The sequence below is a fragment of the Catharus ustulatus genome, chromosome 10 (assembly GCF_009819885.2).
Source record: "Catharus ustulatus isolate bCatUst1 chromosome 10, bCatUst1.pri.v2, whole genome shotgun sequence".
Lineage (NCBI taxonomy): Eukaryota > Metazoa > Chordata > Aves > Passeriformes > Turdidae > Catharus > Catharus ustulatus.
The window spans coordinates 22488745-22516176 of NC_046230.1; the positions used below are offsets into that span (position 1 = coordinate 22488745).

The 27432-nt window shown below is 43.5% G+C and overlaps 2 protein-coding genes across 3 annotated transcripts; one reads left to right on the forward strand and one right to left on the reverse strand.

Annotated features, from left to right (window-relative positions):
- The first annotated feature begins 4936 nt into the window (after window positions 1-4936).
- LRRC34 (leucine rich repeat containing 34) lies at window positions 4937-15740 on the forward strand. Of its 2 annotated transcripts, none has more exons than XM_033068796.1 (12): window positions 4937-5069; window positions 5418-5539; window positions 6394-6515; window positions 6674-6738; window positions 7310-7393; window positions 8388-8516; window positions 9747-9842; window positions 11223-11377; window positions 11464-11619; window positions 12658-12784; window positions 13021-13220; window positions 13592-15740. In XM_033068796.1, exons 2-12 carry the CDS (start codon window positions 5424-5426, stop codon window positions 13620-13622), a joined length of 1281 nt encoding a protein of 426 aa, XP_032924687.1. In that variant the 5' UTR covers window positions 4937-5069; window positions 5418-5423; the 3' UTR covers window positions 13623-15740. The 2 variants fall into 2 exon arrangements, with proteins under 2 accessions (XP_032924687.1, XP_032924688.1); XM_033068797.1 differs by having other exon boundaries at window positions 5421-5539.
- Window positions 15627-27365, reverse strand: MYNN (myoneurin). The gene is made up of 8 exons (XM_033068795.1): window positions 27310-27365; window positions 26442-26737; window positions 23821-24626; window positions 22063-22222; window positions 21255-21433; window positions 20989-21072; window positions 20478-20564; window positions 15627-19325 (listed from the first exon to the last, which is right to left on the reverse strand). Exons 2-8 carry the CDS (start codon window positions 26705-26707, stop codon window positions 19057-19059), a joined length of 1851 nt encoding a protein of 616 aa, XP_032924686.1. The 5' UTR covers window positions 26708-26737; window positions 27310-27365; the 3' UTR covers window positions 15627-19056.
- Between the last annotated feature and the right edge of the window lie 67 nt (window positions 27366-27432).

The following is a 27432-nucleotide window of genomic DNA, read 5'->3' on the forward strand; positions in this document are numbered from 1 at the left end:
TCTTGAAACTTTCATGTTTAAAATTTTTTGTTTTTTCTCCCTCCAAACTTTCGTCTCTTTGTGAGTTAATTAAATCATAACTGTGAGATTTTCCATCCCAACAACTCAACATTATAGATTAATCCAGGAAGGAGAATGCAGAAGGAGCTGGTCTGCCTCTGCTTTGGTTCTTGGTGCCATCTCATAGTGTAGATGAGTCCTGTGTAGAGAATCAGTATAAAATCAAGGTAAGAAATACCTAACTGGTGTCTTTGAAAGTCTCGGGGCAAGGAAAAAACTACAGTACATTGAGTCAGAGATATGTCCTGCTACTTTAACAAGAATTTTGTATACAAAGCAATCAATAAGTGCCAAATTTTGGCACAGTCACTTGTGTCATGGGGCATGTTAACCCACACGTGATCTCCAGGGCTGCAGTGGGATTATTCATCGGTAAGGTATTTTAGGAAGTAAAGATATTAGATCTGCCCACTGAGTGAGGAGTCTTAGAGAAATCCTGAGGCAGCTTGAGGGATAAAGCACTGCTCAATTAGCTCTGAGGATCTCTACACGCTGCAGCAATCTCCTGGAGGAGAGGACAACAGGATCATTCAGTGGCACTTTCCTGACTTGCTAAGGTTCCCCTCAGCAAGTTCTCTCCTGCAGATGCTGATCAATATTCAGCTGTCAGTCCATGCAACCTTCCAACATCAGCTTTTGCCTGTTCAGGGCTATAACCAGCAGCTGACTGTGCTGTGCTGATACTCATTGATCATTTAATCCATGATTTCATGTAAGAGTCACCCTGGACTTCCCAGTTCCATTTTCAGTTCCACTTGAAAAGTGCACTTGGCTCCCCCAGCTCTGAGAAATGTGAGTTGAACTGGAGGCTCTTGGTCAGGGGCAGCAGGGAATTGCTGTTTGGGATCCAAAACCTCTGAAATAAAGCAAAGAGCCCCTGCTTCATTTCGGGCTAATGAGACAGATTTTCAAACAGTGACTTAAGCCAGGAGAGTTGTTCTAATGAGGAAACACCATCATGTCTGTTCAACAGCATCACACCAGGTTGGTTCTCTTTATCATTTGTCTTCATGTGACTTTCCTCATCAAATCCACCTTTGATCCAACTGGAAAATTGATCTTTTATCTGTTCTGGGAGGTTTTCTCTGAATTAATCCTTTCCCACTTGAACCTGTCTCTCCAGTTTACAGGACAGCACAGGACAGACCCACTGCTGGCAAACTCTCCTCTGCTCCTGAGCCCCCTGCTCAGTCCTTTGCCCTCTTATTATTCTGTCATGCCAATTGTGGCACTGAAAAGCTTTCATTCCTTTTATCACCTCTACTAAATGTCTTGTCAATCTACCAATCTGCCCAGAAATCTCTCTTCCAATGATTTCCTCCTTGGCAGGTTCTGATTCATCCTTCTCTCTGTTCCTCTTTGCCTTCACTTAGGGTGAAAATTTCATTAGACATTTCCAAACAATCCAAACAGCCTCAGTTACCCAGTGAAATGGAAAATCAGAACAGAGACGTCCTACTTTGCTGCAGTCTCAGCTCTCTCCTGCCAATGAGCATATTAATGAGATTTCAGTATCAATCAGGAGCCAAACAGAAATGAGTTCCTTACCCTGGATGCAAATTCAGAGAGCACTACCTGGAGATGGAGCTGTGGGAAGAGCAGGTCTCAGAGACCCTGCCCTCATCAGCTCCCTCAGGATGCAGCACCTTCCCTGAGGTAAGGGGAGGGAGAGCAGGACTGCAGTTCTGACCAGCCAGTTAAACTAAACAAAGGGTTCTGCTCCCACCCACTCTGCATTTTGAACCTGCTCAGTGGCTGGCCCCAGTCCAGCTTGATGCTCTATGTACTGCAAATAAAACTCAGGGGTTTAAGAGGTAGCTGAGCAATGCAGAATAAAAACTAGACAAGGACATTGTGTGTCTAGGACAAACAGCTGCCTGCCTGTCAAGTGCTGTGAAAAGACATGGCTGCACATGAATTTGGCATGCAAGAATCATAGCAATATTATGTTTGTCATGGTTCTTTTTAATAACGAAGGTGTTATGATGTGTCAGAACCAGAACCATGGCAGCATGTCTGCATCCTGCAGACCCACTGCTTTCAAGTAAGCCTGTCATACACAGACACATCCCAAACTGTCACCAAGCCATCTCAGAGATGAGCTGTATCACTAAGGAAGTGACAGCTTGCAGTCATCCAAAGTGCTGTAACTGCAGGTTGTCAAAACACCAGTGAACAGTTCTGCAGAAGTGTGGAGACACTTTCAAACAGCTTTTTACACCTCTGTAAGAGAGGATGGTAATGCAGGTCCTGGCAGAAGTGTGTGTTCTGCCTGTCTGGAATCTGCTTTGTATTTCCAAACAAGGTACTGATCATTTCTGGAGGTAAAGTGCATAAGTAAGGTTTATAAACTATGATATTGTTGGGATCATTACTAAACACAGAGAGACAACATGAGTTTTAAACGCTGAGCTTTGATATTGTTCCTGTTCTGACAGTTCTGGCCTGATGCTATCCCATGTACCTGGAGAGAATAAGAGTCCCTTCAGTCCTGGATTTGGGAGCAGTTAAGTCCATGGAATTTCCATGTTGCAGCAGAACAAGATCTTGCCCCTCCTATTGCTCCTGCCTGAAATTTGCTTATGTCTTCTGGCAGAATTTTAATTCCTTTATCTTGTCCCACCTATAATCTTTCTAATGACTCCAGGAGAAAGATCTCCTTTAGAGAGATACTAAATTTATTTTCAGAAAGGCTAAGTGATTTAAAATTTTCAGTTCCTTCACCTCCACAGGTATCTAGACACAGTCATTAAAAAGATATATTATGTCAATTAAATAGTAATCTTTGCGATTTTGTTTTTAGGGAAGAAATCTCCTAAGAAAATTCTGTAGAGCTACATTACTGTTGATAGATGAACACAGAATATTCTACTCATTAATGTCACATTATCCCTCACAGTATGGTGGAAATTTTGGCAAAGACATCTATGTTGTTTCCTGTGCTGGAAAGGTTTCTTATGGGTTTAATTTTATTTCTTAGCAGAAACATTAGTCTGCTTCTTAATTTCCTTTGTATGCACAATGCAGGGGAAAGCAATTTAAATTAATGAAATCTGAAAGTGAGTCTTTTGCATAAATTGCTACTTCTGTAAATATAACCTTCAAGAAGAAAATATCACCAGTGAAAAAAAAAATCCTTGGAAAAAAAGCATTGCATTATATAAAAAGGAAAGTGAATTCTGAGCCCTAAAATGAGGATGTCTATGAATACTCTTACACTTACCATAGCCCAGGGGTGCATAATTGTTCATTATCAAATGAACAGCAAATGTTTGTGGAGTTAAAGACATTAACAATATCACATCCATTTAAAAATTGCCCTTTGCTCACTTTGTGACACATTGATTCTGTGCAAATGCAGCTCTTGTTTTCCACTGTACACAGGAAAAAAAAAATTAAAAACCTGCAGCAGTTGCTCCAGTTAGGATTCCATCTTTATGATTCAACACAGAGGTCAGTGTTTCCATGTTCTTGCTTTTTTCTCCTGCCTGAATACTGAAATGCCAGCAATAAAGAGGAACCCAGGCTGGGCTGTGTACCAGTGGAATGTCCCTTCTCACTGTGCTAAGGAAAAGTGACACTTTTGTTGAACTTGGATTGGGAAAAAGGGAGTATCAATAAAATAAAAATTAAAACAAAGGAACAGATACATTTTTCATAGTGTACATTCCTTCAGGAATAACATCAAAGCGTTTTTCACTCAGATCTAGAGCCCTGACACGGTTTAACCTGGTGGAAGATGCAGATGCAGTGTGTAACGCGGTGTTCCTCACATAAACACAGGAAAGGGAAGGCCAGAGCAGAGCTGGGGTGGGATCTCCAGGCTGTCCAGGCAGTCTGAGTGTCAGGGAGATTCTTCAGACCTGGGGAAGTCTGTGCAGGAGATGACGAGACAGACCCAGCACAGGCAGCCCCTGGCAGTGCTGCAGTGCCGTGAGATGGAGCCCACCCCCTCCTGCCTGGCAGGGCAGCGGTGACACCACCAGACAGGGAATTATTTGCTGGAAAGGGCCAGCACAGCAATCTTTGAAGGAGCGGCTGATCCGTGTAACCATGGACAGCTTTGTAAAGGTTGCTCGGAGACCAACTCCGTGCTTGGGGTGCGGTGAGGAGCCTGGGGTCTGGGCAGCACCGGGGCTCAGCCCCACGCAGGGGACACCGAGGGCTCCTGGTGACCTGCCCTGGCCGCTCCCTGCTGCTGCCAGCCCGGGACACCCTGCTTGGGAACGGGATCGGGACACCCTCCTTGGGAGCGGGATCCGGGACACCCTGCTTGGGAATGAGATCGGGACACCCTCCTCGGGAACGGGATCCGGGACACCCTGCTTGGGAACAGGACCCGGGACACCCTCCTTGGGAATGGGATCGATACACCCTCCTTGGGAACGGGATCCGGGACACCTTCCTTGGGAACGGGCTGTGAACACCCTGCTTGGGAACGGGATCCGGGGTACCTTCCTTCGGAACGGGCTCTGGGACACCCTCCTTGGGAACGGGATCCGGGACTCCCTGCTTGGGAATGGGCTCGGGACTCTCTCCTTGGGCACAGGCTCTGGACACCTTCCTTGGGCACGGGCTGTGGGACACCCTCCCTGGGCACAGGCTCTGGACACCCTCCTTGGGCACGGGCTCGGGGCTCCGTCCTTGGGAATGGGATCCGGGACTCCCTCCTTGGGAAAGGGCCCTGGACACCCTCCTTGGGCACAGACTCTGGGCTCCCTCCTCGGGCACGGGCTCGGGGCTCCCTCCTTGGGAACAGGATCCGGACTCCCTCCTCGGGCACGGGCTCGGGGCTCCCTCCTTGGGAACAGGATCCGGACTCCCTCCTTGGGAACAGGATCTGGGACTCCCTCCTTGGGAACAGGATCCGGGACTCCCTCCTCGGGCACGGGCTCGGGGCTCCCCTCGGGCTCCGTTACCGAGCCCAGCCGGAGCTGCCCGGTTACCGAACTCCCCGCGGGCCGCTCGCTGCGGGCTGAGCTGGGCAGGGCGGGGTGAGCATCGCTCAGGTAAGGCCTGCAGGGCTCAGCTGCCACACGGCTCACTTCGCTGCTAGCTCAGATACTTTTGTCTCTGAGTTTGTTATAGAATATGCTGAGCTGGAAGGGACCCACAAGAATAATCAAGTTAAATTACGAAATTAATAACCCGCCTTGATATTATTATTAGCACGGTGCTCTAACCAACTCCAGCACATCAAAAACACACCCACCGCTTTCCTCCTGCTTCTCCTCTATCTGTTACTCCAAACCACGAGTTGTAACCCTTGCAGACCGAACCATTTCTATTGCTATGCAGATCCCTCCCGGTTGCTAAGCTGCCAAAACACTACAAGAACACTTGGTTTTGTTTTCCAGCAGGTCATGTCGGTTCTTCCAGATCTTCACCTGCATTATGTGCAGGCCTGTCAGAATCTGAGCCAGCCTGAAAACCCCTTCATTGCTCGTGTGCTTCAAGAAGCTGATAAAAATGAGGAAATGTAAGGAAATAACAAATGGGGTGTTTTAGATGCTTCTGAAAGCCTTAAATGGGGTAGCAGGATGAGGAATTGAAAAATGAAAAAGTTCATGCAGTTTCAGGCTTAAACACAAATCAAATTTAACATTTACTGCTGAAGTTCTGGTTTGACTCATCTTGACATCATCCTGGCAGAAGGTTGTAGCTATATATGCTTTCTGGGCAGCTTTACAAGCAGAGAAATCAAAAAAAGTGAAAAATGTACAGGATGGTGCCTTTCTGTCCCCTAAAGAAGCCAAACTCAGTGTTTAGTCATCCTAACTCTCTTCTTTGTGTCTCACTCCTGTTTAAAAAGCCTCAGCTACATCCAGTTACCTTCCAGCTGGTCATACTTCCCTGAACTGTTCTGAATCCTGCCAAGCTCTTAACCACTCAAATTCTCTCTCATTAAGGGTCTGGGTACTGCTTCTTCTCATGGACAGTGCTGGGATCAATGTTAATTGTCCTTTGGGGGGAAAAAAACTGAGAAAATTAAATGGTTTGTGTTAGGTTTTGATCCCGAGGGCAGGATAAATAAATAAAGAGAGCAAGTAAAAAGCTGATGAGGTAACCTCTGAGATAATTTTTATTTCCATCTGCTTTCCCCTCATGTTGGTTGTTCCTGCTTTCAGTGCAAGCATTGCTTTGCAGCTGAGCCTTCAGAAAGGGGAAAGGGCAGTGCTGAGGTTCTGCTTGGATCACATTGTGGTGTTACCAAAGGAGTGGCACAGGTTACCCTGTGCAGGAGCTCCAGTGAGGGCACACCTCTGATCTGGACAGAATTCATTTCTATCATTTTACTTCTTCCCATGTGCTTACATTTTTATGTTACTGCAGAAGTACAAAAGGATTCACACTAAAATTAGCTGGAAATAATCATCTGGTGCCTGTGCCAAGAGTTACAGATGATGATCTTGCAGTTCTTGTCTCTGTCTTAGACCAAGCTGCCTTTGTCACAGGTAAGGTTTTTCCCTGTGTGTTTGACATTGCTGTGCTAATACCAGGAAACATGACCAGTGTTGATTTCAGCCTTAGTTCATATTTTTTTCTTTTTATTCAGAGATCAGTTCAATGTAGATATGCATCTGTCACATTCCTTATTCTTCATCTTTTTCAGGTTTGGATCTTGCCTATAATTTATTGACTGATGCTGGAGCAAAGACCATAGCAACATTCCTCCAGGTGCCAAGAGATATTTATCTTTCAGCAACTTGTAATTTATTTGTCTATAGTAATATTTATATGGGGTGTATTGGGGACAAGAATGAGCTGGTTTGGCAAAATTCCAATCACTTTGACTATCACATCCCAATACATCCTACTAGAACCTCAGATTGTATACTCTGCGGAGATTTTTAATTTCTAGTAGAAAGCCTTTGGATATTTGGCTGCAGTGTCCTGAGAAAAGAATGATGGAATAAACTATGGGGCTTTTAGGCTCATAGTTCAGTTCAACAAAGGGGGTAATGGTTGTGTCAGCTGTGCCAGAGCCTTTGTTTCAGCTGTTTTATAAACTCTGTTTTTATAGGCTTAAACAGGGAATTGGTCATTCCTGAGGGCCCTCCCCATGACAGGTTTTATGCTTTGCCCTCATCACCTGACATAATTTGGCATTATTTAACTACTTCTCCAACTCATGAACTCCCTGAAATGCTGCAAAGGGCAGAGTTTTGTATAGGTATCTCCTTTTTGTAAAATACAATTCTCTTTTGGAAAAAAACTCTTATTGCTTCCTGCTTTGTTTGTTCCCAAGGAAAACTCCACTCTGCGGTACCTGAACCTGATGTTCAATGACATTGGCACCAGTGGGGCAGAGCTGATAGCAGGAGCACTCCATGTGAGTATTTGCCTGGTAGATTTAAGCAAATGGCATCTCCTTTGATATTTTTGTTTTTGATGACCAGTACTGGCTGTGCTGCCAACATCAGAGCTGGCTGAAAGGGGCCTCTGTCTTTGCTCCATTCAGCATGTTGCTGTGTCACAGGGATTGCCTGCTTTCCCAAGGCACACTTCAGAAATCAGATGTCATGCAAGAGAAAGTTGCACTGTGCTCCCATTAACGCTTAATTATCTATAAAAAGATGTAATTTTCTATAAAAAGCACTACTATTGCAGCTGGGTTTCTCTGTATGAAAAATACAATGCAACAGGGTATATAATACTGTCATTTTTTTTCCTTTTTTTCCCCCAAAACATTAAATTAAATTTGTTGGTACTTTGACATCAATATTTGTCTTGATTCGAGATGTCTGAGACATGTTTTCAAAACTTAGCCTTGCAGCAGCACCACAAACCCAAGTTTGTTATTTTTAATGTGGTTTCCCAAGGAAATGAGGCTTGTGTGTAAGATTTGTTGTGTTTGTGAAAGGAGACTCACATGAGCTTTCTTCCTCTTTCAGAGTCTTTGAACCCTGAACTGATTTTAACTAAATTTGACAGGCCTCCAAAACACTCAGGCTGTGCAGCAGATATACAATTCTGGGCTCATACAAGGCTTACCAGATTTAAATCAGTATTAATGCAATTTGCATGTCAGATGCCAATTTAGGCAGAAATATTTGCCTGGATTATTTTCATGAGTGTGCTGAAATTCATGAACTTGGGAGAAACAAAAGTTTTCAAATACAGGAGTTTCCTTGCAGATTCTCAAGTTTGGTGCCAGTAAAGGGGAGCCTGAGCCAAGAGCTGAGCCAGTGTTATCACTTAGACACAATTCTTCTGAAAAGTTGTTTTGTCTCTGCGTGACAACCAGCAGAATTCACATGAAAAAAGGACAGTGTTGTTTTCCAGGTTATCTTAAAGAAATAGGTTTTTTTTAAAATTTTGTCTAGAACAATCAAAGTCTTGTGCACCTGAGAATGACTGGAAACAAAATAGGAAACCAAGGTGGGATGTTCTTTGCTTCAATGCTAGAAATCAACTCAACCCTAGAGAAGTTGGATCTTGGAGACTGTGATGTGGTGAGTAAGCCAGTAAAATTATCAGCAATAAGACACAAGTCTTTCAAGGGTATTACAAGGGTCCTGCAGTGCTTAATTAGGGGGAAATACCATCTGTTGTCATTGATTTTGTGACAGCCAGAGGTAACACAATATATAACACTGCAATGTGTGCTTGGAAAGGCACCTTGCATAAAGCACCTGTGAAGTCAGAACTGGGGATATTTTAGAGCCACTGTGTCTCTCTAGGAATTAAAGTGCTTGGCTTGCACATTTTCTGAGGTTTGTTTCTGCTGTTCCTTTCTGTTAAGCTAAGTCCTGTATAATTCCTGTTGAAGAATGAACTTCTCATTCCCTGGAGAATCTTTTCCTTCTAAAGTGTGCAGTGCTGTAACCCCTAAAAGTCACTCATGCCATAGCTCTGCTGCTTCTCTCAGAGCTTGACCCATAAAGGACATAAACACAGCAGTGCTGAATTGAGTAGAAAAGCACCCAATTTATTGTTGGACTCTGTAGTTCCTCCTAGAGCTGGGCACTGAGACCTCTCACATGGTGCACAGGGAGACTCAGGAGGGTGTGGATTGCTTTTGAAAGATTACATTTGTCTCCTGGAAATATAGGATTTGCTTCTGAGCCAGAAGGGGGAATACCCCTCAGAAAGTGTGAAGGTGTTATGAATACATGAATAAGGAAAGTGTAGGCAGTGTATGATTTATTCAAAAGTTTGGTATGTGTGTGCTTGGTAGGGAGTGGATAGAGTTGATTTAAAATGAGATGGCTTTGGGTACAGACCAGCCTACTTGAAAAGTAGCATAAATATAAAATAGAGGGCAAATTAGAAGGATATTAAAAATAAATAAATCTAAATTTGCCTGATTCATACTAAATATTAATTTACCTGGTGGATAAATGTTAGGGGAACACACATAAGCTGATTTTGCCTCATAAATCAGGGAAATCAAAATACAAGATCAATTGAATGGACAAGCATTTTGAGATCAGTTATTCTTGCTTTTTATTTTCTGAGTTGCCCAGTCATTTGTCCTACTTGGTCTGATTTCACTCTGCTATTCCATAGGCAGTTGGCATTGGTATTACCAGAAAATCTGTTTTGTGTCTGTAAGCAGTTGCCTGCTGTAGTCCCATCCCTCCAGAGCAGATGAAGGGAGAAATAATAGTAACAGTAATTTGGTAGCTTGATCTATACACTGAACAGGTTTCTCTGAAGAATTTCTTTATTTTCATTTCCAGGGTCTGGAGTGTCTGGTAGAAACAGCCTTAGCCCTGACTCAGAACACATCACTCAAAGCCATAAACCTAAATCGTCCTCTGCTATCCAACCAAGAGGTTTGTGAGTCAGCTCAGAGAGAGGGGCATAAATCAAGTCAGTATTGATGTATTTATGGATATCTGAACTATACAGCTCTCTGGAATTCCTTACAAACTGGAGAAAATGGTTGCAGGAATATTTTTTCTTTTTCTGAGCCAAGTTTTGTGCAGTCACTGACTGCCCCTGTTTAACTAGAAGGTTAAATTTTAAAAAATTTCTTTGTTGGTACATTTGTTAAATAATGGGCTAATGGAGAGGGGTTGGTATTAGAGAAGCAAGTATTCCTTCTGCTGTTAGAACATGGAGTTTCCTGCACTGTTCAGCAAACTGAACAGGGAGCCATGCTGTGCAGCAGGAAATGAAGGGGAGCACAAAGGATGCTGTTGATCTGAGGCTAAAGAAGAAAGACACTGCAGCAATTCCCACATTCCCTGGGCTGAGTGGTTCTGCTGTCTCACTCTGTGCATGGCTGGTGCTGCTCAGGTCTTGGCTGCAGAGCTGGGAGGTGGAGTCACCTGCCTGGCAGCAGTTCTCAGGTGTCTGGGACAGGATCAGTGTTCTCCTGATGGTGGGATAACAAAATCAAACTGTCATGAAAGCCAGATCCTCCTCGATTCCCAAAGGCAAATTTAACAGTTTGAATAGATTTAGTTGTTTCTTTTCTAAAGCTGGGCTTGATCTGCTAACTCCAGCTTTGGAAGTCAATTTAAACTACTGCTATTGGTAACAGCAAGGACCTGGTCTGGGCCTGTCAGAGACATTATTTGTCATTGTTTCCACCTTCAGCTCTGTCATTTTCTGAGGTTTCTGAGTTTTTCCATTATTTTTGACTCATAGTATTCACTCAGTTATTTTCGTAACTAAACAGGACATCTTTGAACAAACTTCCTTTGCCTTAGAGGACATATTTTTTCCCATAGAAGTCTTGTTTCTTTTGCATACAATTTACAGAACCTTTAAGGTTGGAAAAAACCTCCATGATCAAGTAAAAACTTTGGCCAATTCATTCTTGTACGAAATAATTAGCATCATTACAAAATACTTTCAAATGTTAACAAAGACTGACTCAAATATTCCGTTTTTTAAGAGCAATAGCAGGGAGGGAAACTGATTAGACAATTAAATGTTGATGCTTCACTGATATTTGCATGGATGTAGACAGAACTATAAAACTGCAAATATCGCTATAGTATTTTTCTTTTTTTTCTTTTTTTCTTTTTTTTTTTATTTTTAGCTTTGCCATAAGATGTTGTTTTGTGGTTATTTTTGTACAACATACGAAATAAAACACTACTGATGACAAGGTCTTGCAGTTAGTTGCATATCTCCCTTTTACTGAAGCACAACTGTACCTTATCCTAAAGTCCAGCTTAATAAAACTGAGTGCATGTTCCTAGGAAGAGACGACAGTTCACATAGCTCATATGTTGAGGACTAATTCTTCTCTTGTGGAACTTCACTTGGGCAAGCATGAAATGAAAACCTTTGGTGTAGAGCAACTGTGTGAAGCCCTGTATGAAAACACCAGCCTGAGATACCTTGACCTGAGCTGGTGAGAGTGATTAAATGTGGCACATTAGAAACTCATTCTCTTAGCAACTTTAAAAAAATATATTAAAATGTGCATCTCTTTTTCAGTAATAACATAATCTGTGATGGTGTGAAATTTTTGGGAGAGCTACTAAAAAGGAACCAAACCCTGGAGATCCTGGATCTGAATGCAAACCGCATCGAAGATGTTGGAGCCGGTTACCTGAGTGAGGCCTTGACAACGTGGAACAGGAGTTTGAAGGCGTAAGTATTGCACAGCTTCCCCAGACACTGCAGGCAAGAAACCTGGACTTTAGTGGCTGAAATGGCATCACAGCTCCGTGTCTTCATGTTGATCAAAACGGCAAAATCAAGAAGTTCCAAATGTTTTAGACAACTTTTCCTTCTTGGGGAAAAAAAACCCGTGAGAGATTGGGTGGGATTTTTTTACTAAGCATCAGTGCCTGCTGCCGTGTGAGATGCTCCAAGACCTGAGAGACACCCTGGGGTGCTGGAGGTGAGCCCCAGCTCTGCTCAGAGCTCCCTCAGCTTTCACAGTCACTCTAAGAGGCTGAGGCAATTGATCAGTTCATGTCTTTGAAGCAGAGGTCCATAGACAAAAACAAGAGCTGTAGGTCTTCAGAATTTTGAGATAATCAGATTCCACGCTGGGATAAGGCACTATATTTGTTGGTTCTGATCGTCAACACTTAAGAAAATCCTCTGTTTAAGTTCGCTTCCGGGTGAGCCCAGAGGAGCTCTAATCTCTCCATCAGGGTGTCTTCTGCAGCCCTGTTAAACCCCCGCGGCAGGATGTAAAAGCTGATCAAAGGTGTTACCTGAAGCCATTAGTTTTAAGTAGCAGACTGAGGAGGTGGCTGCTGCGAGGTGCCTCTGAAAGCCTTGCAGGTTCACTAATATAAAAATAACTGCCACTCCACCAAGATCAAAGCTTAGCCTGGATAAATGCCAAGGCTTGGGCTTCAAAGCAGACTAGAGATGAGACCTGACCACCACGCAGCAAAGTCACGAATACTGAAGAACTCAGTAGTGAAAACCTGGCTGTAAGAGTCAGGAAAGTGCTTTGAGAAACAGAGTAAGTCCAGAGGCCAACTGCCTTTGGCACCAGAAAAAGGTATTGGAGGAGGACTGGTTTTCATACAAATAAATAATTGTATTATAAATAAAGAACTTCTATATATGTATTATATATGCAATAATAAGACTAAATAATAGCTAAACTCTCATTTTTAACTAAAGGATGGGAATTCCATGATTTGGCACACATTTTCTGTTTTCTAGGTTGTCCATTGTAAGCAACAATATAACTGGCAGAGGACTTGTAGCTCTTGCACAAGCAGTGCAGTCCAACATGAAACTTTCCCATATTTACATCTGGGGGAACAAACCTGATAGAAGCACCTGTTTGGTAAGTGGCTGGAGTTTGTTCTAATTTGTCTTTCCATTGTTGGGAAGATCACAGCAATTAGTGAACACGACACCTGATTTATTTGGGGTTTTATATGTGATTATAATATGGTGGTGCTGGAATGGGGGATGAGCACACTGAAGGGAGATGCCATGAGCTGTCTAACAGAACCTTCACCGCAGCCCACAGCCCAAAGCCAGCACCGCGTGTCACGTTCCAGGTTTTCTTCATTCCAGGCGTTCTCGGAGCTGATCGAGACGGGCCGCCTGCAGCTGGGCTGCACAGATGTGGTTCCCTACGAGGTGGATGGGGAGGTTTTCCTGGCAGAGCTGTCCCATGGGCTGGACAAGCACCGCTACTGGGCCCCGCGCTGCGCTGCCGTGGACCCCGACGCCGCCAACGCCAGCCTGCAAATCGTCGCTGTCTCGGAGTATTTGTGAGTGAGGCAGCACTCCCTGTGCTGGTTCCCTACCTGGTTTCTAGTAAAATAGATTTTATCAGACATGCTACGTGTTGTTTCTTTGGGGTTTGAGTCTAGGAGGAGTCTATACCTGCTTGAAATGGCAACAGAGAGAAAATACCAAACAAACGACCTCAAAATTTGTTGCTAAATAATGCTCCATCTATTAAAAGTCTGTAACTATGAAAAGGTTTATATCCAGGCAGAGCACACTGACAAAAGCAACACCCAGGACTGCTGCTGGGCAGCATATCAGGTATTCTGCAGTCAGATTCCTACTGAAGCTGAGGGCTTTGGGTAAATCCATTTGTTAGCATGTTCTCCATACACTCTTTCCTTTTCCTTAGGAAATGCATTCTTTTGATCTTCCAACAGTGACCTTTTTTAAACCAAGGTAAGTGAACTTAAGCATTTAGCCACAGCCATGCTAGAATTTAAAGGTTGTGAACAGGAAATTTTGATTAAATTGTAGCACATAGTTGTTTCTTATACTACAAATAGAAACCATTACCAAACGTGGTGCCATCATTTCTTCTCATCTCATGAAAACTGCCTAAAAACTTTTGTATCATTATAGCCCAGTGGCAATTCCTACACATAAGGCAACATATGCATGTAATGGTAGTTAAATATTGTTCAATGGTTTGGATAGACTTGTGTAAGTGTGGGAATCACTCTGCTGGTTTCCTTCTTCCATTCACTCTGCTCATCCCCACAGAAGTTAATTTATGCTCTTTAAACAGAAAACCTCACCAAACAGCACAGCAGAGGCTTGCTCCAAGCCTTTCATTAATGCAATCCTCTGCCCCTCTAAATGTGCCTGTTAAATATTAGCATAAAGCACCAGAATGATCTGTGACTCTATGAACAAGACCAAAGCATGAGGGGAAAGGGTAAGAAAGTAATTTCAGTAAAAATAGCTGGGTAGCAGCAATGTAACTGCTGCTTTTCTGACTCTGTATTATCACTGTGGTGTAGGAACAGGAAGATATTTGGACACCTCCTTCCCAGCTGAAATGACCAGGGCAGTTGTGAGAGCTGGTGTAGGTGGAGGTTTGTTGTTGTTTGGTTGGTTTGTTGTTTTTTTTCCATTGCCCGCACCCCAAACACAAATTACTCAGGCTCTTGCTCCAAGAGCCCCTGGTATCCTCAGAGGACTTAGAGCTGAGCCCAGAGCAGGTGTTTGTTCTGCACACCTGCACAGGGCCCTCCCTGTGCAGCCACCCTGCTGAGCAAAGTCCATACCCTGTGAACACCCAGCTCTAGAGAGGAGCTTGTATTTTAACTCTTGTTCAACAGGAAGGATGCAGAAACGAGAACTAAAGTTGGGGATACATCAAACATGGTGGTTTGAGAAGAATCTGCACACTATGAGCATTCCTAAATTTTGAAATCATTAGATAAGCATGTGTTGGTACTTTTCTGAGTGCTGCTGCTCTGGATCAGGTGACACTCTGACAGTGTCAATACTGACACACTGGTGACAGAATTTTTTGCTAGAAACATCACTACAAGACTCAGGCATTTTTTTCCATGTATCTTTCTTTCCCTTATCAGGTATATGAAGTTCAGTCTAATTTCACTGCTCAAATTAAGTCTTAATTTACTTGTACAAATAATATTTGTTAAAATGAGGTGGTAACAGGTACCCAGCTCTACTGACAGCAGCATTTTGGCTTTAGTGATGTGATAAGATAGCAACAATACCACAGTAAATATATATCAGGTAAAACAGCATCTAAAAGTGCTGACTGTATGTGTTTGAAGTACTTGCACCCTATCTGAACTCTTGTTTAAAAGCAACTTGTTCAGCCCATAAAGCCCTCTTCATTACTGACAACATCCATAAAAACAGCTCATGTGTTATGGTTTTCTTTGATATTCCTTTGTGAGAAAGGGCTGCAGAATAATTCCTACCAAATTCTCTATAAACAGCTTCCTGCAAACTAAAACAATTATGTGTGCAAAACCCTGTATTGCTTAGAGGTCTGTGCTAGACACTTTTATTTCTTCCTTCCTCTGACCTTGAAATTCTTAGAAGATATATGTTGTGTTCTTTGGAATGAGAGAATTTACATAGGCTAGATTTTTTTTAAATTATTCAGAAGCTAAAGCAAGCATAATCTTGCACTGAAAAACCATTAATTCAGCCTTTAGACCTCACTGCACCTTACTGAAAGGCAGCATTTCCCCCCAGCTTTAGAGGGGAGGCAAATGAAGGCAAGTGATGATCCAGCAGGGAGGAGGTGCAGCAGAGATCCCCAAATCCTGCTGTGTGCTCCATGGTCCTCATGCCAGAGTGGGGACAGGGGTTGTGTCTGACTGGTTCCCTCCTGCTTTTGTTGCTATCCCCCTTGCAGTTATAAACAGGAGACACAAAGGTGAGGGAAAATTATAAAACAAGTTTATTAAAGTCTAACATAAAACACTTCAGGCTAAATATGTACAACTCCCTCCCTTCCCAGGGGATTATAAAATTGAGAGTTGAGGTATATACAAATAACAGAGGAAAAATTGTATATACATGGCAGATACTTAAAAAATAATTTAACCAAAAAATCAGTTAATAGTCCTTATCTGAACTTAGTTCTGCAAGGCTTATTGAGCCTCTCTGGGATCACAGCCTGAAATCCTTCATGTGGGACTTCCCTGTACTTGAAAATTGTTTTGCAGCACATGATTTCAGAAAGGTTGTCATGTGCCCTGTGCCCACTTAGAGGCACTAATTTAGAAGTAAATGTGATAAAAGGAGCTATTCTCACCTAAGTACTTCCAAACAGTCAATTCAGAGATGCAGATAAGCTATTCAGGCAAAACTTACACCAACTTCAGTGCAAAATTGACTGAAACAGCAGTGTGACAAAACATGTCATATTCTGTGTATTACTCTTAATAGAATTATTGAAATTCCTTCCTTTCTTTTGCAAGGATACATGCCTAAAAAGATTCCATGCCCTCCCATATGAATCCCTTACAGAAATTACCAATACTGTTATAAGCCTTGTAGTTCAAAATGAACCCAGAACCCTCAAGCCTAGGACTTAGATGTGCAGCAGATTTCCATGCATCTATTGGCAAAAGGTACAGTCCAGACCTACAGCCTGAACACACCTACAAATATATATATATATATATTTATATTTATTTATTTATTTAAAATCTATATTCTAGTAAATGAATACAGTTGGTAGAGATCATACCTCAGCAGCTGAGATATCTTCACAAAAGATGAGGATAAAAATCAAGATTCTCAGATGGGGACTCAAGAGTGCAGGTCACTAAATTATTGCTCCAAGACAAAACTACAAGCCTGTGTACTCTATTAAGAAAGGTTAAAATTGTTGTCTTGTAAAAAATAATGAATATCTTCTTGTCTATAAAGAAAACTAAATGACTAATAAAGCAACTGTTACTGTTATAAGTATCTAAACAAATCCTGTATAAATCTAAGCACTGTATTTTTTAAAAAAGTCTGAAATCTAAGAATACAGTAATAAGCTATAATTTTAGAAATATAAAACCAGTCCAAACAAACACTGTTATGGAATGCATTTTCTATGTAGGAATGTAGTTACTGTTTAGGTTTCTTTCCAGAGCTGTTCTCTCTCCTGGCCATTTATCCTGGACATGTTTATCCTGAGCTGCTTCTCCTCAGGTATCAGCAGCACATCATTAATTTGTCTTCCAAGGCTGTTTAAATATGCAAGTTATCAGTTGTACGGTGTTTTCTTTCTCAAGACTAAACCTATGTCTATGCCAAGATTTCAGCTCTACTTTCAGAGAGAGACAGCAAAGAGGAAGTTTAGTACAAGCTACACACAGTCAAGAGCCCGATTTTGTGGTTCTTCAGTCTTAAATGGCAAGGCTGAGGAATCTCTCAGGGGCTACACCAACAACAGAAGCTGGAAGAGACAAAAGGGGAGACAAAGGGAAATGCTCAAAGTAAAATACCAGAGAACTTTATCCTTTGTCTTTTGCCAGCACTATGAACATCAGCTGTCCATAAGCATTGTGGGGCAGACAAGCAGAGAAATTAAAGGCCCTGCAATAATTAGCTGCAGTGGGGACAGTGTGAGAGATTCCTGCATTAGGGATGTTCCTGTTGAACATGGCTGCACTACTGCTGGCCATGGTAGGCTTCATCAGCAAATCTACCATATATTAAAGTACAACATGTGACCAAGCAGCAGGTTATAAACAAGCCCCATACTAAAATAATCAACACAAAGCAGCAAAAGGTCTGTTACTTTACAAATACAAACATGTAGGAAGAGAAAAAAAAAATATAGTCACACTCAAGAGTCAAGGGACCATTTGCAGACTCTTTAAATGAAATCCTTCAAGAAATTTTTCACAAGTTCTGTTTAATTAAGGTGCAGATTAATTATTACTCCATGTAGAATGGAATCAGTTAAGAGGTATCTTCTATGCTCTTCTATTTATCAGCGTCTGGACACAAGGCATCGGTGGAAATAAATGCTAGCACCAAGTAAATAACCAACAAAGGACAGCCTTAAATGAATTGTTGGTACAGTATCATGACTGTTTCATTACTATTTGATGATTACATAAATAATGCTCACAATTGTTAATGGCACAAACTGGCAAAATGGAGTAGAAAAGTACTTCTATTGTCACATACTCTTTTATGACCCTACCAAGACATTAAAATGTTGCTTTTAAAATATGTCTGTTGTTAGTATTAAAGCCTGTCTTTACCTGGGCCTTGCTAGGTACCAGTTTTGTGCAGTTACTGTGGACAAGTGACATGAGAGGTAAAGCAATACAAAAAACTTTAATTAAAACAAATCAGTTAAACTCTAAAAAAACCTTGCCTGGAAGAATATCAATCTGCTCTGTTGTATTATTCTTTAATGCCTCCTCATGTAGTGTTCACTCATTATTTTCACAGTGAAGGGTGAGATTTACTTCCTCTTTTGTACCTCCTACCTAGCACAAGAAGCAGCACTACAGCAAAAAACCAAAAAAGGATGATGAAGCTCTGATTCATGCCTCACTAATTAACTCACTGCATCTTTTCACCTCATCTACAACATGCATGTCCCAGCTCTCCTTTTGTTGCTGTTTGTGCTAAACCCAGGGTGTTTGAGGGATGTGAAAAATGTGGGACAAGATTCACTTCAAACAAACAAAGGCAATTTGTTGGAAAGAAGACCCAGGAGTATCCATGCCATTAGGACCCTCCCACTCACCACACTTCAGACAAAAACTAACCCTCCTTTACTTTTCTTGTCAGGAAAATACACCCAAACCTTTCCCTCTGGTCAGGCTCCATATGAAGATGGCACTTCTGGCAGCCAGCAGCAAATCTGTGCAAGCACCTCAGCAGAGCACTGACCTGCCTTCATCATGGACCATTCTAGCACCTTGGGAGTGCAGGCTTACTAACACATCCAAATTATGATTTTTCTCTCCACCTCTGGGTCAATCTTCCTAAACTATCAAATATGGCTTAAGATATCTGTTCTCAAATGACATTGTGACACATCAAATCAGCAGGAACATGGGAAGAGAACTCCAAAGTACATTAACATATGTAACAGAGAATTCTTAAGGCAGATGTTGCCAGAATCACCTCCTGGAAATTGGTGTTAATCACAAACAGAAATATGATTGTAGATTAGCACAAATCAGCACTGCACAATGGAAATGCCTTACAGGTGTCTTTACACAGAGGAAAACAAAGAACACATCCAATTCAGACAGCATGACTGGTTGTTTGATTGTGTTCATCTTACCAAACATTTCCAAGTTCACTACCAAACTACCTGGATGGCTCTGCACTGCTCTGTCAGTACAACTGCTGCAGGAAAATAAACTGAGGTTCTGAATATCCAGTCACAGCAGATCTCAGTAATGTTTCTGATGAAGGGGACTGGCTGCCTGTCACAGGCAGCAGCATCTGATGGTCTTCAGTCCCAATGGGCAGAGGAAGTGCTAAGGACATCTCAGAGGGTTTCACATCTATGGACTCTGATAAAGGACTTTTCTGACTCTGAATGGATTCTTGTTCATTGAAAGAATTATCAAGTGCAGTAGAATCAGGGGAAGTTTCAGGTCCTGTGGAAACAAAACCATAAAAAAAAGAAAAAAGAAAGAAATGTTCAAAAGCTCATGCACAGATTCTGTACATTCCCTTTCCAATGACTGTCAGAGCCAACACCTGGTGTGTCACAGGCTGCCTGGGCAGCTGGGATATTGGTGCTTCCATGTGCTGCAAAGCCAGGCCAGCTGCAAGTCCAGTGTAAGCACAGGGAATCACATCTGCTGCTGCTTGGAGTGTGACAGCTGGAAGGATGATGCATTCCAACCTGATCTCTACTTGGCATGGTACAGAAGATAACAAACCCTTGACATCACAGTGAACAAAGGATCTTTGGAAAACACGTAATCATGAAAGCTTCTTTGAGCTTTTCCACCCCAGAAAGTCTCAGAGCCAGAGCCACATTCAAGCATCCTGGTTTTACTGAAGCAGCAGTGTACAAAGTATCATTTGCCTGTAAACTTCTTAGGAAGTTTTTTAACTCCTTAACTCCATTCCAGCCTGACACATTAGAGATTTTAACCAGTCACTTGAAAAATTATTTTCTATTCTTAATTGAAACTCTGCTAGTGGGTTCCTTGCTACCTTCCTGCTGGAATGCAGCCAGCCACTGCCCTTGGATGGCTGACTAAGCCACATCAGATATCTGACCCTTCCTTGACCAACGCATGCTCCAAGTCTGTTATTTCAGAGCTGAGGCACTCCTGGCTGCCTGCTGTCTCTCCACCAGAGCTGGCCTGCCTTGGCAGCTCTCCCAGATCACCCCTGCAGCTCTGCCAGGTCCCCTCCACACTCAGAGCTGCCCTGCCCTCACCACTGGCTTCCTGCTGCACTGGGGCCCTAGAAATTCCACACTGTCTCTGTGTATGGCTCATTTTCTCACCCTCTCCCCCCCTATCCAGATGGACACAGACACCATTTATCCCCTCTTCCATATGACAGTGACAAGGGATTTATGCTCAATACACAAGGATGGACAGAGGGACAAGGAATATAGAGCCAGTGTTGAACAAGGCTGGATACAAGATGCTTTTGGCACTAAAAACAACTACTATTCAAAATTCCTTTGTTTTTTAATTTTAGACCTGCATAAGCAAAAACATTTATTCAGCATGGAAGGCAAAACAGCTGATGTGGTTTCTTAACCTTTCTTCGCACAAGGAACTCACCTGTGTGAACTTTTGTTTTGTGCTTCTTAAGATTTTTTATATCTGTGTAGGAATTTCCACACATTTCACAGATAAATGGTCTTTCACCTGAAAAAAAAAATTATTTGGCAGTGAGAACAATCTTGATGTTGGAAAAAAAAATACAGTTAGAAACAGGATAACAGGTTTCAATGTTCTATTTTGAAATACAACTTTGTAACTCTTATTTTGTCTGTGTCTCTATTAGAATATAATTACTTCCAGAATAACAGTTTAAAACAAAGCAAGAAGACCCAAACATTTTAAGTAAAGCCTCGATCATACATCAACACCTACGCTGTGGCACAGATACTACTCTGAAGGCAATGAAAAAAAATTAATGAGTATTTTCTTTACATCATGTTAACCAAAAGATACATAAATTCAGAAACTGCTCTACTTTCAAGTACAGAGCGATACAGTGTATTTTAAAAGCAACAGTAAAAGCAGATTATAATTTATGGTGCAGGAAGCAGCTTGTCTGAAAACTGACCTGTATGGGACCGAAAATGTTTATTGAGCTCTCCAGAGGAAATAAAACTCTTTTCACAAATGCCACAGATATATGGCTTCTCTCCTAAAGGAAACACAATCACTTTGTTATTTCAATATATAAACCAGAATACACATTAAGAACAAATCAAAACGAAGCAGAGATAACATCCAACAGGAGAAAGGAAAAACACCACGAGAAAGGAGCTGGATGATGACTCCCAGTGTGGATTTCCAGGTTGCTGCCCCTGCCCAGGAGCTCCTTACCTGTGTGTTTGCGGGAGTGGGTGATGAGGGAGCTGGACACGGCGAAGGCTTTGCCGCAGCTGTCACACACGTAGGGCTTCTCCCCGGTGTGCCGCCGCACGTGGTACGTCAGCGTGCTGGCCTGGGCGAAGCGCTGCCCGCAGCGGTCACACACGTACGGCTTCTCCCCGCTGTGCTTCCTGCAACAACACAGCCCCTGCTTCATGGGCAGCACACACAGCCCAGCAGGGAGGGCTCTGTGCCCTGCTCCTCCTGCTGCCGCCCTGGGTGCAGCAAACAGGCGATGGCTGAGCCTGGTGTGAGGTCCTGTGGAACAAAACTCAGGGCCTGGCCCCTCTGGGATCAGCACATCTGGGATTTCCACAGCAGCTCAAGTGAACCACAGGCCCTGCCCAGGTGACATCCACCACGGGAACTCAGCATGCTTTGCACTTTAGGGTACTGAAATATAAGATGATGACTCCTAACATGGGATTATCACTCCTTCTCCTGCCAAAACTGCAAAAAGTCCCACGCAGACGGCAGTGAGAACTTCTCTCACTTCCCACCACAGAACTCTCTCCTCTCTGGTGCTACAAGAAGTTTAAAATGAGGATACCAGACTCAGGCTGTACATTAATCCAGTACAAATCTCCTCCTTAATGACCAAGTACACCCATACAATAATTCTGTTAGGCAATGTGAGAGAAGTCCCACGAGAAAAGGAGTAGAAATCACTTTCATGTGTAACTCTTACCCACACTGGAGTAAATGTTTCTGTTTAAATAAACCCAAGGATAAGCATTTGCAAGATCTCACTTGTGCCTACCTGGCATGGATCTTCAGGTTGCTCGAGGTGGCAAACTGCAGGTTGCAGACATCACATTTGTAAGGCTTCTCCTCTCCATGGTGCATCCGGCTGTGGAACACCAGCTGGCACTTCTGGGCAAAGCCTTTGTCACACAGTTCACACTTGTATGGCTTCTCCCCTGGTGAAAAACAACACCCTTGTGCTCTCTGTGTTTACATAAGAAAGCTTTGCAACCCATGACCTGACCAAAGCTCAGGTGTCTGGTCTAATGCTTCTTACAAATAACATCTTGGAAAATCCTGTAATCAGTCCACTGAAGTGGAATTTGCTAGAACACAGAGGATAACAGGACTATTTTTTAACACATTATGTTTGGGTTAAAAAAAAAGAAGTAATAATGTTTTTAACAGTGCCAGTTTCTCCACATTATTTTAAGAATGTTGTTACTTCAGTTTCAGACTCTTTAATGGTTATGCCTGTTCTGAATATTTAAAATGAACAAATCATCTGATTTTTCTTGCTTGTCTCAACAGGAACAGGTCTTCAACATACAGTCTAGTGCTCCCTAATTCCTCATTAGTGTCTGCTGCAGAATATTACAGGTACTTGTCTGACTATTCATGTCCTCTTAGTGGTGAACTGCCTCCTGTAAGGCTTGTGCAACTCTGCAGCCCAAGAAAGTATAAAAATGCCTTTCTCTGCGACTCTGTGACAGTGCACAATCAAACCTCATGAGTAAACAGTGTACATAAAAACTTCAAAAGTAAAAGTATTAGACATCTAGCATGTCATTGAGCAACCAACACCATGGAATTCTCTCCCCACTCTAGCAAAAATTCCCAGGCCAATATCCTCAGAGGTACAAAGTACAGCACTGTCCCCGAATCCTGCCATCAAGCCCCACCTCGTGTGTGGATCTTTGGTTAGACCCTGGCTGGCAGAATTTGAAACTCTCTCCCTTGCTCAGGAAGAACAAGGTGTTCTCCTGCAGCTGTTCCTCAACATCTCCTACATTTTCACAGCTTCCTGGAAAAACTGTGATCTTTGCTCAGAGCTTTCCAACATACAGAACATATGGAAAGACAAGCACAGGACTTCTGCCCTGCATCTTCCCAGGCTCCAGCAATTTGTTGTTCATCATCTTTTTAAGTCAGATTAAAATATTTAAACATTAAAACATTTAAGTGCTCCTAAGTGATTTTTCCTGGATGCTTGATATAACACAAGCTCCTGGTAATGTTACTGAATGCAGAAATTGTAACACCATCACCCATTTCAGCTGCACATCTACAAAATAAAATCCCAAATCTTGTGGTAATTCAGCCATCCTCCTACTTTTGTTGAAAACCCTAAAGGACAAGTTATAATACTGATTTTTTTCCTCACTCCTGTTCTCAAACATATATTATGTTTTGAAGTTTAAAAAAAAGCAGCAGAAATTCTTGTATCAAGTACAGCTCACTTTTCATGCTTTACTGACAGTGGTTTTTGGCCACTCCACCACCCTAGAGACCTAAAGGACAGCCAGCAGTCCTAAGTCTTTCCAGAAATCAAGATGTTCAGACTAATAAGTCCTCTCTAGCTATTGAAACTATGATTTTGTACTGAAAAATGCTGAAGCATTTCATATTATCAGGATACTGAGTCCACCCCTGCATGCACAGCAACAGCAGACAAAATTTCAAGAGGAAGAAGTCAGAATGCTTCTATCCTGCACCCCCAGGCTGTGTGTGATCCCAGGCCTCCACAGCCCATGAGACACAGCCAGTGGCTTACCTGTGTGAGTTCTTACATGTGTTTTCAACTGATTGCACTGGGTGAAGGCCTTCCCACAGAGCTGGCACACGTAGGGCTTCACCCCCTTGTGTATCCTCATGTGCCGCCGGAGGCTGCTCGCTTCGGAGAACACCTTCCCACAGGTGTTGCACACTGGCTTGGCTTTGGAGAACTTCTGGTCCAGCTCCTCCCCTGAGCTCTCCAGCTGGTAAGTGCCCTTGTCACTGGCTATGTTGGACATGCAGTGCTCCTTCAGGGCACAGCCCTGCTGAGGCTTCCCCCGTTTCTGTTTGGCTGCCATGGTCTGGGCCAGGATATCCTGCGCTGCCAGCGTTTCGCTCTCCACCACCGCTGCCAGCTGCAGCTCCGAGTTATCACTGCCCTGGGCAGCCTGTTCTGTTATGTGGGTGGCCAGCTTATTTGCATCTAAAAACATCTCAAAGGATGTGTTCTCAGCCACCTCGTTCTGATACTGTAGGGATTTATTCTCCGTGCTTTTGGGGGGGCTGAAATTCTTCTTTCGCTTTTTGGGTTGAGGAGATTTCTTTTCTAGAGCTGCTTTCTTTGCCTGTGGTTGAAGCAGCTCTGCAGCAGCAGCATCTTCCTTCTCCTCCCGATTGTTGTAATCTCGGAGAGTCAGGAGGCAGGTCTGCTGGTTCATTTCAACATTCCCTGTGATACTGGAGGTCTCCGTGGAAGAGGGATTAGCAATAAAAGCAAAGTCCTCCATCTTGATCTTGCATTTAGTGACCACTTCTTCTACTTTGAGATAGTCGGCAGCCTGGTGAATCTCTTTAACGTTCCAGCTGCAAGGAAACAAGACTTGGGTGAAACACTCTGGGCAAAGCAAACATTTGTTCTGCACCAATACTGTATCACAAATAGACACAGGGCTGCAGAAGAGTTATATTGTCAGAAAATGTAACTTTGAGAACACATAGCAATATTTAGGCTCTAAAATGTCAATTATTCCTGAACTGCAGGTCAGTGTCTAGTGGGGTCTGTAAATCCTCAAACTGGGGGATTTTATTTTACCTACATGCCTCTTGTAGAATTTTAAGTTAAAAATCAACTTATAAGGTGGCGAGGCCAGACATGGCCTTATTGGCTCAAACAGCTCAGAAATAACAGCACAAAGGGATAAAACACTGGAAAACAAAATACATAAAATACCATTTTATAAACCTTCTGGCCAAATTCTCAAATAATTCACTAGCAGTGCATTCACCTCAGCACCTCTGTGGTCAGTATTAATCTTGTTTTATAAAACGATTTGTCAACAGTCTTAATTCTGTATCAGCTGTACACAGAAACCAGTAACACTAAGAAGTCCTCATTTAAACCACTACAATCCATTTTTCAGTTCCTGCCACACATGCCTTGATGGTTTAGGAAAAAATGATCTACAAAAGGTGGCAACATGTGCCATGAGTACATTTATGAATTTACAGCACTTTAAAGAGAGATTCATGATAAACCACCTTATTCTAGCAATAAACAACTTGCCACAGTTACTCTCCATATGAGTCCAAATATTTTAATATCTTGTACTATGTGAGTGCTGGGTTCAAAGTACCCTCCTGGTGTCACTCATGCATCCACCACCTCTGAGGACACCAAACTTTGCAGGCAGTTGCATCATTCCCTGAAGGGTCACAGGACAATATGACAGGTGTCACCTACAGCCAAACAGCTCTCTCTGGGCAAGAATGGTACTTTCACCTTCCTTCAGAGATCTACCTGCTCAGAAAATCCAAAAACTCTCCTACTGCAGTCTCAGATGGACATCAAGAACTCTGCACAGTCTGCTCATGTGTAACTGGCAAAGCAACAATCACTAACTTCAGCTCTGCTGCTGTTAATGCCTGTAGTTAATTTTAAAAACCCACTCTGCATCTGTGTACTTAAATTATTGAGTATAACATTTCATACTTCAGTAGAAAAAAAAAAGTTTTTAAGCCTGCATTTGACATCAGGCATTGAGAAAGAAGTAAAAGTCCTGGACTTGGTACTTCTAAGCAGCCACACCTCCCTCATGAAAGATAAAACTCTTTCCCTGAGAAAAAGGCACTGCAAAGAAAAAAGCATTCTTACTGTATGTGAAGCAGCACAAGAGGTACAAAATCAATGGAGTAATGAGGGGAAACACTTTTTCTGTGACTCCTTTTGGGCAATGTAATACAAAATTTCAAGTAACAGATCATGCAAATTCTAACGAACGTGACTTTTAAAAGCGTGCCTATCCTCATCCATCCCTTGGACTTAAGTCTCTACCACATTCACAGTTCCTGTGTGTTTCTGAAAGAAAAGGACTACTGTAACTCACCCCCAACATACTTGTCCTTCCCTATCCTGGTAATCGTGCAAGATGTTTCATCTCCCAAAAAGCAGACAGAAATAGCAGGAGACTGAAACTATCAATCAGTGAAATATCAGACAACATACCTTTATTTTGGCACTCACATGTCATGGGGTATTTTAAAGCATACAAATAGATGAACTTCAGGTTGTTAATATGCATGACATCCACTGCTATTTGTTTCTCCAGCCCTTATTACAAAAAATCCAGTTCTGCCTTATCACAAACTTTATTTTCCTATTCCCCTTTAACAGCATGTTACCTGTCAAGGTTTAAGTTTCCTGTATAAATAAACTCCAGGAGCTTTTGGAATCCATCAGCTTTCACTTGAGTCTGATCCAGGACAACGTTGTTGTCAGACGCATCTCTGTAAAAGGCCCCGAAATACTCGCTGAAGGAGGCAAGCACATTCCTGTGTGCTTTGAACTGGAATTCCCCGATGACCACGGTACAGTCGCAGAGGAATCCGGCCTCTCGCTGCTTGTTCAGCCTCTCCAGCAGGTGCTCACAGTGATGGGAATACTGCATTTTGAGAACGCGCTGCAGACACTTTGTGATCTGCAACAGCGAAAAAAGAAATCAATTTATATGCAAGACTTCACCGTTTTATCTCTTAGTAGAGTTAAGGATCACAGAGCAGTGAGTGTCCGGACCTCGGGACGCTCAGGACAGTGCGGCAGAGCAGGGCACAGCGAGCTGCGGAGCGCGGGGGCGCGGGCAGAGCCCGTGCGCTCCCGGCCCCCCCGGGATTAGCCCGGCTCAGCCCGGGACTTGTCACCGTGTCACACCCGGGCCTCGGGGAGCGGCCGAGGCTCGGACCGCGCGGCTCGGACCGGCCAGCGCTCAGCCCGCGGGCCGGCTGCTCCGGGCACGGCACCGGGGGTCCGGCGCGGTCTCCATTCGGTGCCGGCCCGGCCCCCGTGCCCGGGGTTTGGGCAGTGAACGGGCCGCGGGACCCGCAACCCCGCGGCGCCCCCGGCCCGGCCCCGCCGCCGGACGGGACGGAGCCCGCAGCGCCCTCCCCTCCCCGCATCACCCGGCCCGGCCCGGCCCGGCCTGGCCGCCCCCGCGTCCCCCCGCGCCCCCCGGTCCCGTCCCAGCCCGGCCCGAGCGCCGCGGCCCCCGCGCACCTGCGGAGGGAGCGAGGGCTGCGCGCTGCGCTCAGGCCGCCATGTCCCGGTGACGCCGCCGCCGCTTCCGGGACGCGAGTTCCGGCCGCCGCTCCGGGGGGGGCTCGCCAAATGGGGGAGTAA

What these genes read in the sequence shown, in the direction of transcription:
- LRRC34 (XM_033068796.1), top strand. Translation starts at nt 5,424, where the DNA reads ATGTCGGTTCTTCCAGATCTTCACCTGCATTATGTGCAGGCCTGTCAG. An exon ending in CCAAGCTGCCTTTGTCACAG is followed by an intron (nt 6,516 to 6,673) that starts GTAAGGTTTTTC and finishes CATCTTTTTCAG; the next exon opens with GTTTGGATCTTGCCTATAAT. An exon ending in CTGATAGAAGCACCTGTTTG is followed by an intron (nt 12,785 to 13,020) that starts GTAAGTGGCTGG and finishes TCTTCATTCCAG; the next exon opens with GCGTTCTCGGAGCTGATCGA.
- MYNN (XM_033068795.1), bottom strand. Translation starts at nt 26,707, where the DNA reads ATGCAGTATTCCCATCACTGTGAGCACCTGCTGGAGAGGCTGAACAAG. An exon ending in ACATGTAAGAACTCACACAG is followed by an intron (nt 22,223 to 23,820) that starts GTAAGCCACTGG and finishes GTTTTTCACCAG; the next exon opens with GGGAGAAGCCATACAAGTGT. An exon ending in CAAAACAAAAGTTCACACAG is followed by an intron (nt 19,326 to 20,477) that starts GTGAGTTCCTTG and finishes TTGTTTCCACAG; the next exon opens with GACCTGAAACTTCCCCTGAT.